We start from the raw sequence: 13,893 nt of genomic DNA on the forward strand, positions 1-13,893 counted from the left end.
GACATTCTGAAGGCTTCTCAAGTTGCCACATCCAGTCAAAACCATCTTGCTGCCTTGGGGCCAAAAGGCAGCCAAGATGACAGAGCTCTGAAATTACGTGGAACTGACCCAAGACCATCCCCTTGGTCAACCAGAGCAGCTCCCACAACCTGGGGGTAAATGAACCAACCCCCTCCTTCAGGCATGGAGTCAGAGCAAATCAGCTATAGGTAAGAGGAACGAAATCAAGGTAACGCGTATTTTCTAAGTAAGAAATTTATTTGATCAAATGACAATCTATGAAGATATTTTAAACTATAAGGCTCTGCGGACAAAATGTAAATTGGTTATAAAGTAAATGTCACCAACGTCAATGGCACCTAAAAACAGAAAGAATGGGTTTCCTACAAATGTGTCTGTATAAAGCATTCATAAAATCCCCGTGTACTTTAAAACTAGGTTGCAAATATAACAGAATAACCTATAAATAGAACTTAAAAGCAGATTTCTTAAATGACACAATATATTGTTACACACAAGGTATGTGGGCTCCTGTGAGAATCAAAGAATGGCTGTCGGTGAGAAAACGTATCATCCCTGGAGCCGAACTGAAGGGTGACTACACCGCAGCCTTGAGTTCCCTACACAGTGTCCTGTCCCTTGAATTGAACTTGAATTGAATAGGTGGGAATTTCTAATCACTTTAGTTGGAAAAAATTAGAAAAAGAGGTTGGGAAACCAGGTTTGCAAAACAAGGGTGGGGGAATGGAGGCATGGCAAGGTCAGAGGTTTCTGACAAAGCAGCTTCTAGAAATGTCCAAAGAAATGGACAAAAGAAATAAACAACTGGGAGTCCTCAGAGCTGCTCCCTGGGGTCTGCAGGGAGGAGGGCACTGAGCAGCGCTCGGGCATGCACACGCTGACCCGCACGCCCAAGGGCTTGCTGGGTGCCACCTCACCCTGAGTCATTACCTGGCTGCACCAACTTTCCCCAAAGATTTTTTTCCCCAACATCCGAGAGGCTCTACCTTTGGGGCTATGATAGGACTTGGGAGGCAGGAATCGGCAGTTCCCAATTAGAAAATCAGAATAGCTTCAGATATGTGGAAGGAGAACCAGATACGAAGAAGGGGGTGTCTCCCAGTGCGCACACTATTGGCAGCAAAACGCAAATGGTGCCCAATGATGAAGGGGCAAGTGAGCCACAGGGACAAGTGGAAACGGTCCCGGAAAGCAACGGATGGTCACTGGCAATTACATAGCACCCATTATTACTGATTCAGGATATATAAACATCATTGAGCTTCTATATAGTATCTGTGCTGTCATTTTATAAATATAAACACGAGGACTTTCAAAACACTACAAATGGCACATACATTCTGGTATAAATGTTACGCTCCCGATTCACACAACAGACTTGATGTTACATTTAAACAGTAGATTTGGGGTTAGATATAGAATAATTTTTGCAGACCATTTTCTGAACCGTGGTCACAAAGCTAAGGGGGCACCAAAAAACACAGGAAGCATCTTATTGGTGGTTTTGGCAACAAACGTGTTCTTTTGTCTATGGATTTATGCCTTACACAAAGATGCGCTTGTTCATTGTATAAATGAACCCCAAGCCATCCACAGCAGATCGTACACTAAGAACTCTCCTCTGTTCCCTTATCTGCTCTTTTGCTATCAAGTCTATGTGGGAGGGCTGCTCGGCGGCTTGTTTCTCCTTTTCTCCGAGTCTCGTTGTCTTTCTTAGAGGTGTGTATTTAAAAAATAGTTTCATGTTTCCCATTCAGGCTAAGTGGCTCTTTTAAGATTCCTAAGCTAGAGATTACGATCTTTGTTATGAACAACACTGATGGGTGTGCACACGCACACATGGGTTTTAATAAAAACACTAAATGAATTCCTGGGTTTTAATAAAAACACTAAATGAATTCCTGTCATCTAGTTTTAGTGGTGTGCCTTTACCCATGCTTGGTCCCAGAGCTACAGAAAATAACCTCTAAATACCTGCAGGTTGACAGTTAAGAGATGACCCCCCCCCCCTCCACTGTCTCAGCTTGACAAAGTCAGACACATCTGGAGATGGGTCAGGCTAGGGAAATCCCAAGCTTTTGAGGATCCACAGAACATTAAAAACGTGGCCTCAGCAGAATCTAAAATGACTTTCCATTCGGGGAAGAGTGGAATATCTAATTACTCTGTAGAGTGATTTTGCAAATTAGTCTTATGCTTGTGTAAACCAAATGGTCTACACGACCTTTCTCGGGCTGTTAGAGGGAAGCCACACTAGCGCCGTTACGGTACAGTTACCCGCACGTGTGGTCTCAGGCACAGGGAGGGCCTGTTCAACCCAATGAATCTTTACAATCCTAGAGCCAAGGCTAAGTCATTCACCTGTGCTTCATTTCCCCAAAATATATTTATAATTCAGGAAACTGAAGAAACCACTCTACTAGTGAAGTGAAATCAGCCTTTCCACTGTGATGTCAATACGGCAACATGTGATAAGGATGTTAGGAGCTGGACTCCAAGCCTGTGGAAATTCTCTTAGTGAATGACCCGAGCATGTATATTTAACTCAAGTGAAATTACTAAACTAATTGGCCAAAAAAAAAAATGGGTTTAGGAAAGTGAGGTGACCCTAGAGTAGCTTATCTACTTTCTCTGACAGAAATCACCTCTTGGCAAGATAGGCTGCCTTTGGCTCAGTTTACCTGAAAGTAATTTCATTCAGAACTTTTCTTAGCTATTTATTATATATAATAGGGGACTGACTCAAGTTGGGTCTAGCGAATGGAAATCAACACAATGTATGTATGATGTCACGTAGTCGATCTACGGGCTTCACCCAATTGAGTGGCACAGTCACAATGACCAGTATGATGATTTCGGCAAACATCTCATTTCCCACCAGCCAAATACCACCGTTTCCTGAAACACGATTCTGGTAGAAAAGAGAGATTTACAGTCAAAGCCCTCACACCAACATCTAAGGTGGGTGCCCTCGGCACAGCTTATGGAAATTGCCCGCAAAGCTGTGTCCACATTCGCAAACCTGGCACTGGGTATCCGGCACACATTTCAAAGGGACAGCTCTGGCTCTGGAGGAACAGTCTGAAACCTCAGAATACCGATCACAGAACAAAAATGCTCTTTCAATCACCTCATTCTGTGACATTTGCTTGGGCACGTGACTCCCTACCCCAAAGTGTCACCCACACCGGCGTGTGTGGGACAAAATGGCTCCAAATCACAGGTAAGTTGAGTTTTCCTGAAGGTCAAGCTGAGCTCAGGACTGCTTCCATCTGTTATCTTTCCAGCTTTGGTTTCAGACCCGATTACACACGGCATAATATGCGGGTAATGTGAGCAAAGTCTGATGAGTTTTGCTCATTATCAAGCCATCTACACAAGGCCCAGATACGTAAGGTGATCTAGCGGAGCACGTCTAGTGTCTGGCCTGGGAGAAAAAAAATAAACGCTGGTCAAATCACATCTTTCTTTAAAAATTTCCAGCTAACAATTCAAGGCCTGAGACTCCCTGCTTTTTAATGATACCTCGACCTCAATTTCAAACTTCTACTGTTGGTTACAACTATCGAATGGACGACCCCATTGCCACGGTGGAGAGGAACTGTGAGGAAAATGAACCACAACTCAGAAAAAAATCAGTGAAAAGGCATTTTTTGCATTGACAGGGTGCTAAGCGAAAACAATAATACACCTAGAAAACGCTGTGAAGATACGTATCTCAAAAATAGAACTAGGTTTAGTCAGGAGGCTCGGGAAAACAATTGCATAAAAAGCTGATCAATAAAAAAGGGGAGCTGAAATGACCTTCCCATTTTTTCCACCCTTCCTCGCTCTCCTGCCCTCAGACTACCAGGGCGAGAGCCGAGTAATCACTAAGCCACGACAAAGTGCTGGTATTTTTCAGGATCTCTTCAAGACAAATTTCCGTCTCGGTCACTTGACCTCAGTGTCTCTGATCAAGGCAACTGATGGACTTTCAATGCATTTGGAGACACGGGCTCAAAGACCTCGTCGTCATCTTCCACCCCTTCTTCTATTGGCTTCATCTTGGCAGAGCCCCGCTGGTGTGGGGATGGCACATCTGTCGAAGACACAGAAAGGAAAACCACTTAAATTCTAGCCCCCCCTGATGTTGGTATCATGTAGCAATTACACACTCCAACTGGACAGTAAAACTCTCTGGGAATCTATCACTAGTACGAGGAATGCAATTTCCCTAAATATTGCATTTTCAACTCTGCGTTTCAATAACACAGCGAAGTCAATAAATGATTCTCAGGTGTGAGAACAGACGTAGAATGGGTTCCACTGCACGTGCGTGGGTGATATAAGCTTCTCCGACACGTGCAGTTTCCAGGGGGTTGCCCTAAAGTCTGATTAGGACTCGGAATGCATGTTCCTACAGTAATATCGTACACGGCGACTTGAGTTCCTCAAAAGCTGATTTACCTCCTCATTTCCCTGAAGAATAGATCCATCCTAAAGCTATGGAAGCTGACATCACCTGTAGCACTGCCTTAAACAGCAGTTCTTGCCACCGCCTGTCCAGCCACTTCCTGGGCTGATACGGGAAAACGAGGGGTGGGAGGAGAGATGGGCGGGGATGGGGGGAGTCCAGGCACACAGGGAGGAAAACCCAGGTGAAGAAAATACAATCCTGGGGACACCTGGGTGCCTCAGTGGTTGAGCGTCTGCTTTTGGCTCAGTCGTGATCCTGGAGCCCTGGGATCGAGTCCCACGTTGGGCTCCCTGCATGGAGCCTGCTTCTCCCTCTGCCTGTGTCTCTGCCTCTCTCTGTGTCTCTCTCATGAATAAATAAATAAACTATTGAAAAAAAGAAAGAAATACAATCCCAAGTAGCAGAGGGGGCAGGGACATCCTTAAAGCCTTTTATATCCAAGGAGCCAAGTAATAAATGACTCAGTCAGTCCCTCATTTGTCCCGCATTCGCCAAATGCTTATTGAGCATCTCCCACATAAGCGACACCGTGATTGATACAGAAAAAAATATGATTTAAAAGAGTAGAAGTTATTATAAACAGGTGCACAGACTTCTCAAGGTGCTTGATGAGCAGCTCCCTGGCCGGCATAAACTCCCCTCCACAAAGTCCCCACATTCAACGTCAGGATTCATTCTGTCCTGGTCTCCGTCTGTCTTGCCCACAGCCGCGCGGGGCTGGCGCTGCACTAACACGGAATCCACAAATATTGAACTCAGGCCGGGCCTAAGGTTTTTTTTTTTTTTTTAAGATTTTATTTATTTATTCATGAGAGACACAGACAGAGGCAGAGACACAGGCAGAGGGAGAAGCAGGCTTCATGCAGGGAGCCTGATGTGGGACTCGATCCCAGGACTCCAGGATCACGCCCTGGGCCAAAGGCAGGCGCCAAACCACCGAGCCACCCAGGGATCTCCAGGGCCTAAGGTTATTGATAATGAAGAATGATGGGTGAACCCTGACTCTTCAAATACTTGGTATAGAGCAGAGGAGGGTAGAGGGGCCCTCCTGAGCCGGGAAGCCGACCTACTACGAGAGGTTGACCAAGATCAGCCGTTAATTCCCTGGAAGAGTCAGCAGCGGGCAGCAGATGCAGTGGGCAAGTGGGAGAGGCCCCCAGGTCCAAAACCCTGCTCTGCAGCTTCCTAGCTGTGATCTACACTCCCTTACTGAGCCTCTCTAGGCCTCAGTTTCCTCATCCAGGCACCTGGGTGGCTCAGTGGGTTAAGCACCTGCCTTCAGCTCAGGTTGTGATTCCAGGGTCCTGGATCCAGCCCCACATGTGCTTCTCCCTTTCTTCCCCACTTGTACTCTCTATCCTCTGTCCTGCCCTCTCTCAAATAAATAAATTTTAAAAAGGGGGGGGGGGAGATATTCCCAGGGCCTGCCTAGCGGTATTGTTGAGTAATAAAATAATCATGTCATGTACTCAGCAGGGCACTGGGCACATAGAAAATGCCACTAAATGCTTATGATGAAATGCATGGCTCCAGTCATGGACTGGGGAGATGCTGCTCCCAAAAGCCACATCTTCCAACCTATAAAAAGGGATATTATTAGACTGGCCTGGACGTTGGTATTGTTCATGTGTTCGCTGTACATACGTGGAAACTGTTCACTTTCAAGCACTTACAGTCAATTTAAACACTGAGTTTCTTAAAAGACAACTATTGACGTTAAACTATAGAAAATAAGCCCCTACTAAAATGATCCAGGAACACCATCCTGTCATGGGGCACACAGTACATCAGAATCGCCCGCGCAAGTCTTCTCTGTGTGACAGATGACAGCACAACCACCAAACACAGCTTCCAATTTGCTCAAGTGCCAAGGAATGCTCTGTGCGATCTTGGGCGAGGTACTTCACTTCTCCATGCCTCCTCTTCCCTCTCTGTCAAACAGGAATAGTGCTATGACCCACTTCGTATGGTCGTCAAGAGGCCTGAGTGGCTTAATATCGGTATCGTTCTTACATCAGTGCCTGGGATGTAATAATCGTTTTGTCAGTTTGTAAGGTAATAAAATGAGTTATTCATATGGCCTTTGGAGGGCGATGGCCTAACTAATTAGAAATTTTGTTAAAATTCATTATCGCCTGTCGGAATGGCAAATAAAAACAAGCGGGACTTGTACTTGAGTAGGAGTTGGGGTTTCTCAATCTAAACTGCCCCCTAAGTGCAGCAAAATTGGCTTAAAAAAATAGCTATGGCTTCCATCACATATCTATCCTCAAGTTAGGACTGAGCCTCATGAAACATTAACTTAGGCTGAGTATTTGCAATCAAGTAAAAACTCCCAGAACAAACAACAAGACGGCATGTCTAAGAGCATCAAACCCAATCAATAATGTAGAGCATTCAGATGTCATTGTAGAAGGACACACATAGAAGAAACACACCCAGTTTATTTTGACTGGGGGACTGGGACTAATTGCTCAGGTTTTTAGCCCATCTATCAAAGCAGGAGTGACATTCCATAGCATTCTGCGGCTGCTGGCTAGATTGGGGCCAACATGTTCTCTGCCCTCTCAGCCCCATCACCAGTCGGTGCATTTTCCCACTGAGAGAGAAGGAAGAGGCGACCCAATCCAACTGGAAATGACCTGGTGAAAACCTAAGAACTTTCAACTTCCCTGAATTTATCCAGTCCCCGCTACGTTTGTTGGGGAAGAGCTGTGGTGCTTACCATATAGCATGAAAAACACAGTAATGCAGGAATCACCCACAGTCCTGGGGTGACATCCAGGGGTCTCCAAGTCGGGCCCCCTTCCTCTTCCAGTCCAAGCTCTGGCAAACTCGCTGCTCCCCAAATCTAACTCATCCCTTCCCTCTTCTCTCGCTGTTCGCCCCACCTGGAGTGGCCTCTCCATTTCCATCCCTACCCATCAAATTTCCATCCATTCCTCAAGGTCAAACCCCACCTCTTCATCGGAGTCTCCCCTAATTTCTTATGTGGGGAGATTCTATTCCCTACAGCCCTAGAGCCCTTCCACATTCCGTATTTCATTGCGATCACAAGTATATGCCTCTGTCCCATACTGGAAAACAAATATCATTTTTTTAAAAGATTTTATTTATTTATTCATGAGTGACAGAGAGAGAGAGAGAGAGAGGCAGAGACACAGGCAGAGGGAGAAGCAGGCTCCATGAAGGGAGCCTGATGCGGGACTCAATCCTAGGATCCTGAGATCATAACCTGAGCCAATGGCAGACAGTCAACCACTGAGTCACCCAGATGTCCCTGTTTTTCTACTTTATACTCAGAAGCTAAAGCAAAGACAACCTGGACAGCCTGTAAATAAAGCAGAGTGGGGGAGACTGGGTGACCCACCTCGGCAAGATACTCTCACAGGACAAACTGGTGGCCCTAACAGCCCAGCAAGATGGAATATTCCTACTCATGTTCTTTTCACAGGATCCTAGATCCACTCTCATTTCAGGTTTTGGGGCTGGGGTAGGGCCCGCAGGCCCCTCCGGTGCGGGTTCCCATGGTGGCACCTTGTTGCCCTGTCTCTACTGCTGATGCATTGGAAGGCCACAGGGAACCACTGGGAACCACTGGAAGCCTCGCGGTGCCAGCTGGCTGCCTGACCCCCCCACAGGACTCAGAGTCACAGAGAGCACCCACTCTTTGTCCCAACCTCAGTTGGCCTGGGCCTCCTGGCCCACTGAAGGCCAAGTGTGATGTTCACCTGTGGATCTGTCACTGTCATGGCCAGAAGAAAGTCAGGGAGCCGGGCGCTCACCTGCCCCACACCTGATGCTCTCTAACCTCGGGGAGAGCCGCTGGTTCGGTGGAAAGACTCAGTAACCATCACTATGCTGCTAGAAACAATTTCTTTGCCTACTAATAAATCTAAGCCAAATTTGGAGTGTGAACAACAAAACTCCCAAAAACTATAAAAAGAGAGAGAGAGAGAGAGAGAGAGAATACTCTGCTTCAAGGGAACTATCTTACGTTTTACAAGTTGAACATTAATAGATATTTTCTACAAGTTTGCCTGGTTTTTTCATTAATTTTATGCACTGATGCATCATCAGAAATTTGCCCAGGAGGCCCAAACTCACCTCGATGTAAGAGCAGGAGGAGAGGAGGGAGGAAGAAATTGAGCTTATCTTTAGCTTAAGTGCTTTTTCAAATTACTTTTGTCCCTCAAGGACATTACTATGAGGTACATGACCTCTGTATAATGCTTTACTTTTCATTTATTCCACATTCTAAGCAGGCAAATAATTCCATACCCATAAATTTTCCAGAAAGCTGATTTCTATCCTTCTATTCGAACCACTTTTACAGTTGGGAAACAGAAGTGGTTAACTATATCCTTCGGTATTCAATATAATGAAGAAGAGCTAATTAGCATTATTTTTCGCTATTAGCTATAATCATCTTCTACTTGGCTCTGGGTGCCAATTAACACAGTTTATCATAAAAGTATGTAAAACAAATAGTCTCAGACTGAACTGCAATCCAGATTTATCAGGTGTGAAATTGTTAAACAGTTATGTAAGAGTTACTGTTGTTTGGGGATGTTTCATATTATACCAAGTGGCAAAAAAAAATCTGTCCAAAAGACTTCTCCATCCCTTCCATGGATACCAAGGCACTGAGAAGGCACAGAATTTCCTCTGAGCTGTACATTGAGTATGATGTTAGCAGTGGGTTTTTCATACATAGTCTTTGTTATATTGAGGGCATCAAGTTCAGCAATGGCTTCATCAAAAGCTGTCTTTGCAAGAGAGCAGGCTTTCTCAGGGGGGTTCAGAATTTCATAATAGAACACAGAGAAGTTAAGGGCCATTCAGTGCGTTCAGCTGAGAGAGAGAATGGCAGCACCAGGCAGCAATCCTAAGGGTAAGAAAGAAAAACTCAAAAATACGAGCTCTGAGCCCATGTAGAAGATGGAGGCTTAGCAGTAAGAGCCTTGAATCCAACAGTGGACCCTTCCCCTCCTGCCAGGTCATTGGGGGTGACAACGCTGTGGATGCCCACTGGAAGATTCAGATCTAGGAAGTAGAGTCCTCAGCAGATCTGCTCAGATAGCAGCTAGTTCTGGATCCTAGCTGAGGAGGAAAGGACTTTGGATTGAGGCCCACTGTGCATCCTGCGGGTTGTTGCCTGCAAGTGCAAGCAAGTCAGGGACTTCAGTGGAGGACAAGCTTAGCCTGCCCCCCACCAGACCCTTTCCTGGCTTCCTGAGGTCTTGAGTCAAAGAACCACAAGAAGCCTTTTTCCATGCAGGCTGAGGAGTTCATACCTAACAGTCAAAATTCTGGTATCCAGAGTAGTAAAAAATTAGGCAAGAGAAATTCCCTTTGACAGAATTCTATCCTTATTAAGCTGATTCTATTTCTGTGTGCTTCTAATTACATGAGGGCCTGAGGGCATCTCTTAGCAAGTCAAAGTAAACAGACATATTTGTTGTTCTTAAATCCAGAGTGAAGGTCACACCTGTTCCAGAGAATGAATAAGCAACCTCAAGTTTGATCTCCAAATAAACAGAATATCCTGATATGACATTTATCAAGTGACTTTTCTCTCTGCTTAAAAAACACATTTTTGATGAAGGGGGAACACTTTTGTAAACTATCCAATATGATGTTATATGATTTTTTTCCCCTTTATTCCATTAACTTTGATGACATTTTCCTCATTCCTTTCAAAGTGTTCTTATTTTTATTATGTTTAACCATCTGGCCGACTGCTTTAGCAAGTAATTAAAAACCTTACAAAGAGTTTAGAATTTTAATTAGATTATACGATTTTTGATGAATGGGGGTAGGGAAGGATTTAATGGCTTCGTTGCTAGAGAGGATTATCATCCCTTTTTCTGCCTTGCATATGTATAAGATTTTTTTAATTGAAGAGATTGGATTGAAACTTTCTGAAAAATAAAGATCAAGGGTAGGTATAGCTTTTATACTTAATTTCCCTTAGAGAAATTTAACGCCAGCATTGAAGGACTCAACCAAAGAAGTGTACAAATTACAGCAAATAGAGAGGTTGAAGATGGTTAGTGGTTCCCAGGAGGAGGTTTTCTCTTGCCCTACAGATCATTTCCAGATCAATTTCTAACTACTCACATGGGTGGTCAGGGCACTGAGCTGCATGGCAACAGGTGTGCGCAGCCAAGGAACAGTGGAAGTCCTTCCTGCCCACAAAGAGAAAGCTGTAACATCATGTGGATGGTGAATAAATTCAGGAGAACAGGGAAGCAGTTATAGGATGGCAGCTGTGCACAGACCCAGAGAACAACTAGTTCAGGAGGAGACAGGAGAATGGAAGTTTCTGTGAGCAAAATCTCTGAGAAAAAGAGGACACAGAATTGATGTACTGAGTAGACATATAAGAAAAAAAAAAAGCAAGGATGAGGAAAAAGAAAGGCAACTAGAAATATCTATAAAGACAAAAAGCAGTATGGAAAGGTATGGTTCAAATATGAAACAACTGCTCAAAGACTTTAAGAAGAAACAAATTGGGGGATTCCTGAGTGGCTCACTGGTTTAGCACCTGCCTTCAGCCCAGGGTGTGATCCTGGAGTCCTGGGATCGAGTCCCACATCAGGCTCCCTGCATGGAGCCTGCTTCTTCCTCTCTCTCTCATGAATAAATAAATAAAATCTTTTTTTTTTTAAAGAAACAAACTGGATTTCAACTAAAAGAATGAATAAGAGGCTAGAAATATTTTGAAAAAAAGGGAGATAACAGAATATACTTGTTATAAATCTTGATTGTTTAAAAGTTAAGGAAGAGACCCACCACAATGTAACAGGTAGAAAGGGAAAGAATTAGAAAAATGCTACAGAGAGAAAACAAAATGGAAGTGTAAGTGTATTATTTAATGTTACAAAGGTAAATAATAAGAGAATAAAAACTAGTGATATTACCAAAGTGAGAAGGGGGAAGGGAGTTAAAAGTGAGCTAAGTTAGTAGATAAACATTAAGTGGATAAATCCATAAACAAGAGGACATTATTTAGCATTTTGGACAAAAAATTGTTCCAATGTGATTGCTCTCATTAAGCAATTAAGTTGGAGGGGGTCAGTTGTTTTCATTGAAAGATTTTTTTTATGCCATTTGTTATCTTTGTGTATATATTAACTTGTGAATTTTTAAATTTGTTATTAAAAGTTTAAAAATATGTTAATGTATAAAATCCCTTTATTATCATTTTACAGAGAAAATACCGTGAAAGGATAGAGGGCAGCAAACGGATTGGTGATGACAGGAGTTCGGGAGTCAGAGAGCACAGTCCCTACTGGCTGGGGGACCAAGAACCCAGAGAAGATAAATGTCTTATTTCTCAACCCTAAAAGGGGAAAATACCACACCAATCTGATTGAGTGGGTGTGAAGATTAAATGAGAACATGTATGAACGTGGTCAGGATGTGTCAGCTGCGATAGCAGCGGCTGAACATCCCTAAACAAATTTACACTCCCAAATGGATATGGATACCTGTAGGGTAAAAAAGCAAAACAGGAACTTACAACAAATTCATCACTTGTTTCAGAGCGAGCCCAGTGATTTTGACCTGGTTACATAACCTCCCTAAGCTGCTCCTTATTTCTGTACAAAGTGGGGGCACTGCTTTTTCTCGAGGTGTCTTGATGGGCCTGAGAACTGTTCCCTCAGTATTCCCGGGGCTTGATCACACCTCCTCTCTACTTCTCCATATGATTCATGTAACACTTGTTTATTCATCTACAGCTGTTCATAGGGCAAATGGAAGACAAATTGAGTTGAACAGGTTATTTCATGAAACCAGCCTTGGAACTAAGAATGCTGTATTGGTTTTTGTATCTTTCCAGGTAAATAAATGGGTAAGATAGCCAAGAGAAACGCATTATGTCAGGTACGCTGCTAGCCTTTAGAGAGAAGAATACTAACCAGACGTAAGCTACCTTAAAGCGTATTTGTGCAACTAGGTCATATGAAACCAGTAGATTGTCCAGAATGTCATCCTGACATTAATAATAAAAAACATCTGAAAGACTTTTTTTCTCAGTAAGACATCTTTCATAAGTAAATATTTCATAGTGTCTTTAAAAATCATAAATTTTAATGATAATTTCTGGAAAAAAATACATGGTTTAAATTAACAAAAGCCTTCAAAGACGAGTTCCAATAGAATGCATTGTCTATAATGCTTCAGGATTTAAAAAACAAACTGGGACGCCGGGGTGGCTCAGTGGTTGAGCATCTGCCTTCAGCTCAGGGTGTGATCTCGGGACCTGGGATTGAATCCCACATCAGGCTTCTTGTGGGGAGCCTGTTTCTCCTTCTGCCTTAGGCTCAGAGAGTGATCCTGGCATCTAGTCTGTGCCTCTCATAAATAAATAAAATCCTTAAAAAAAAACTAACAATAGGTTATTTAACTCCAATGAACTAAAATAAAGTTCTATGACTTTTAAGGAAACATAATATGTCCTCCTGTTGCCTGTGACGTCTGTGCCTGGCACCGCTTATCAGTGATGGACCTGCCAAGTATAATCAATCTGTACGTATGTGTGTGTGTGTGGTGTCTGAATTACACATAGGAGCTAAACCTCATAAGGAAATGAAGATGGCAAGGCACCCTGAGGAGCACGTTGGTCCAGGAGCAGAGAGAAGAGAGCTCACATCCATATGAGGGCATGCAATCCTTCCCACATGCCCTGCACGGCTCGTCCTTTCTGGTCCTTCTGTTTCACAATCACACTTCCAAACATGAAGCAAGTAAATGAAGCAACAGGAAAGTGAAAAAGAGTTAATAGGATTATGGGCTACTGAATAAAGAGGTAGAAAGCAATTTTTCTCAGACTGTCTCATTACTTTCTTGTCTTTAAAGTGATAATTTGATGTGGAATACAGAGGCTGTGTGGCAAAGAGGAGAGATCTTGCTCTGGATTTAGCAGCATCTGACATATGTAAATAGAGAGCACATGTAAGACATGGGATCAGCAGCAATTTCTTTTCGTGCCTTCATCAGAATCTATCCACCTGTAGATCTACCTACCGGTAAATTGGAAATACAAGAAACATCTTAATCACCACAATGGGGCTGCAATCAGCAAAGTTCCAGACTGTTGGAAGGAAACCCTACTCCTTACTACTCAAAGTGTGGTTCAGGGCCCAGCCACATCAGCAGCGCTGGGGCGCTTGTTAAACATGGGGATGCCAGGCCCCACCCCAGTCTTCTGCATCAGAATCTTAGATAGAATCTCAAGCCATTCATATTCATATTCACTGATTTAAGAATCAATGTTCTATAAGACAAAACAAAACAAAAATGCAGAAACACACACACACACACACACACACACACACACACAGATGGAAGGGGAACCCAGAGATTCAGAGACTTTTCAACCAAGTGAAATGGGTACATGCTGA

At 43.6% G+C, this 13,893-nt stretch overlaps 1 protein-coding gene across 6 annotated transcripts in view; it reads right to left on the reverse strand.

Moving 5' to 3' along the window:
* Positions 1 to 239: 239 nt before the first annotated feature.
* POPDC1 (popeye domain cAMP effector 1) overlaps positions 240 to 13,893 on the reverse strand; it is a 38,491-nt gene continuing 24,837 nt past the window's right edge. For all 6 annotated transcript variants that reach the window (XR_011997296.1, XM_072738117.1, XM_072738118.1 and 3 more), the window contains exon 8: positions 240 to 4,102. Coding sequence is in view for 5 of the 6 variants with exons in the window: in XM_072738117.1 (XP_072594218.1) it covers positions 3,978 to 4,102 (125 nt within the window). In the remaining variant the exon portion in view is untranslated. The remainder of the gene's footprint in view (positions 4,103 to 13,893) is intronic.

The sequence above is a fragment of the Vulpes vulpes genome, chromosome 1, assembly GCF_048418805.1.
Source record: "Vulpes vulpes isolate BD-2025 chromosome 1, VulVul3, whole genome shotgun sequence".
NCBI classification, from domain to species: domain Eukaryota; kingdom Metazoa; phylum Chordata; class Mammalia; order Carnivora; family Canidae; genus Vulpes; species Vulpes vulpes.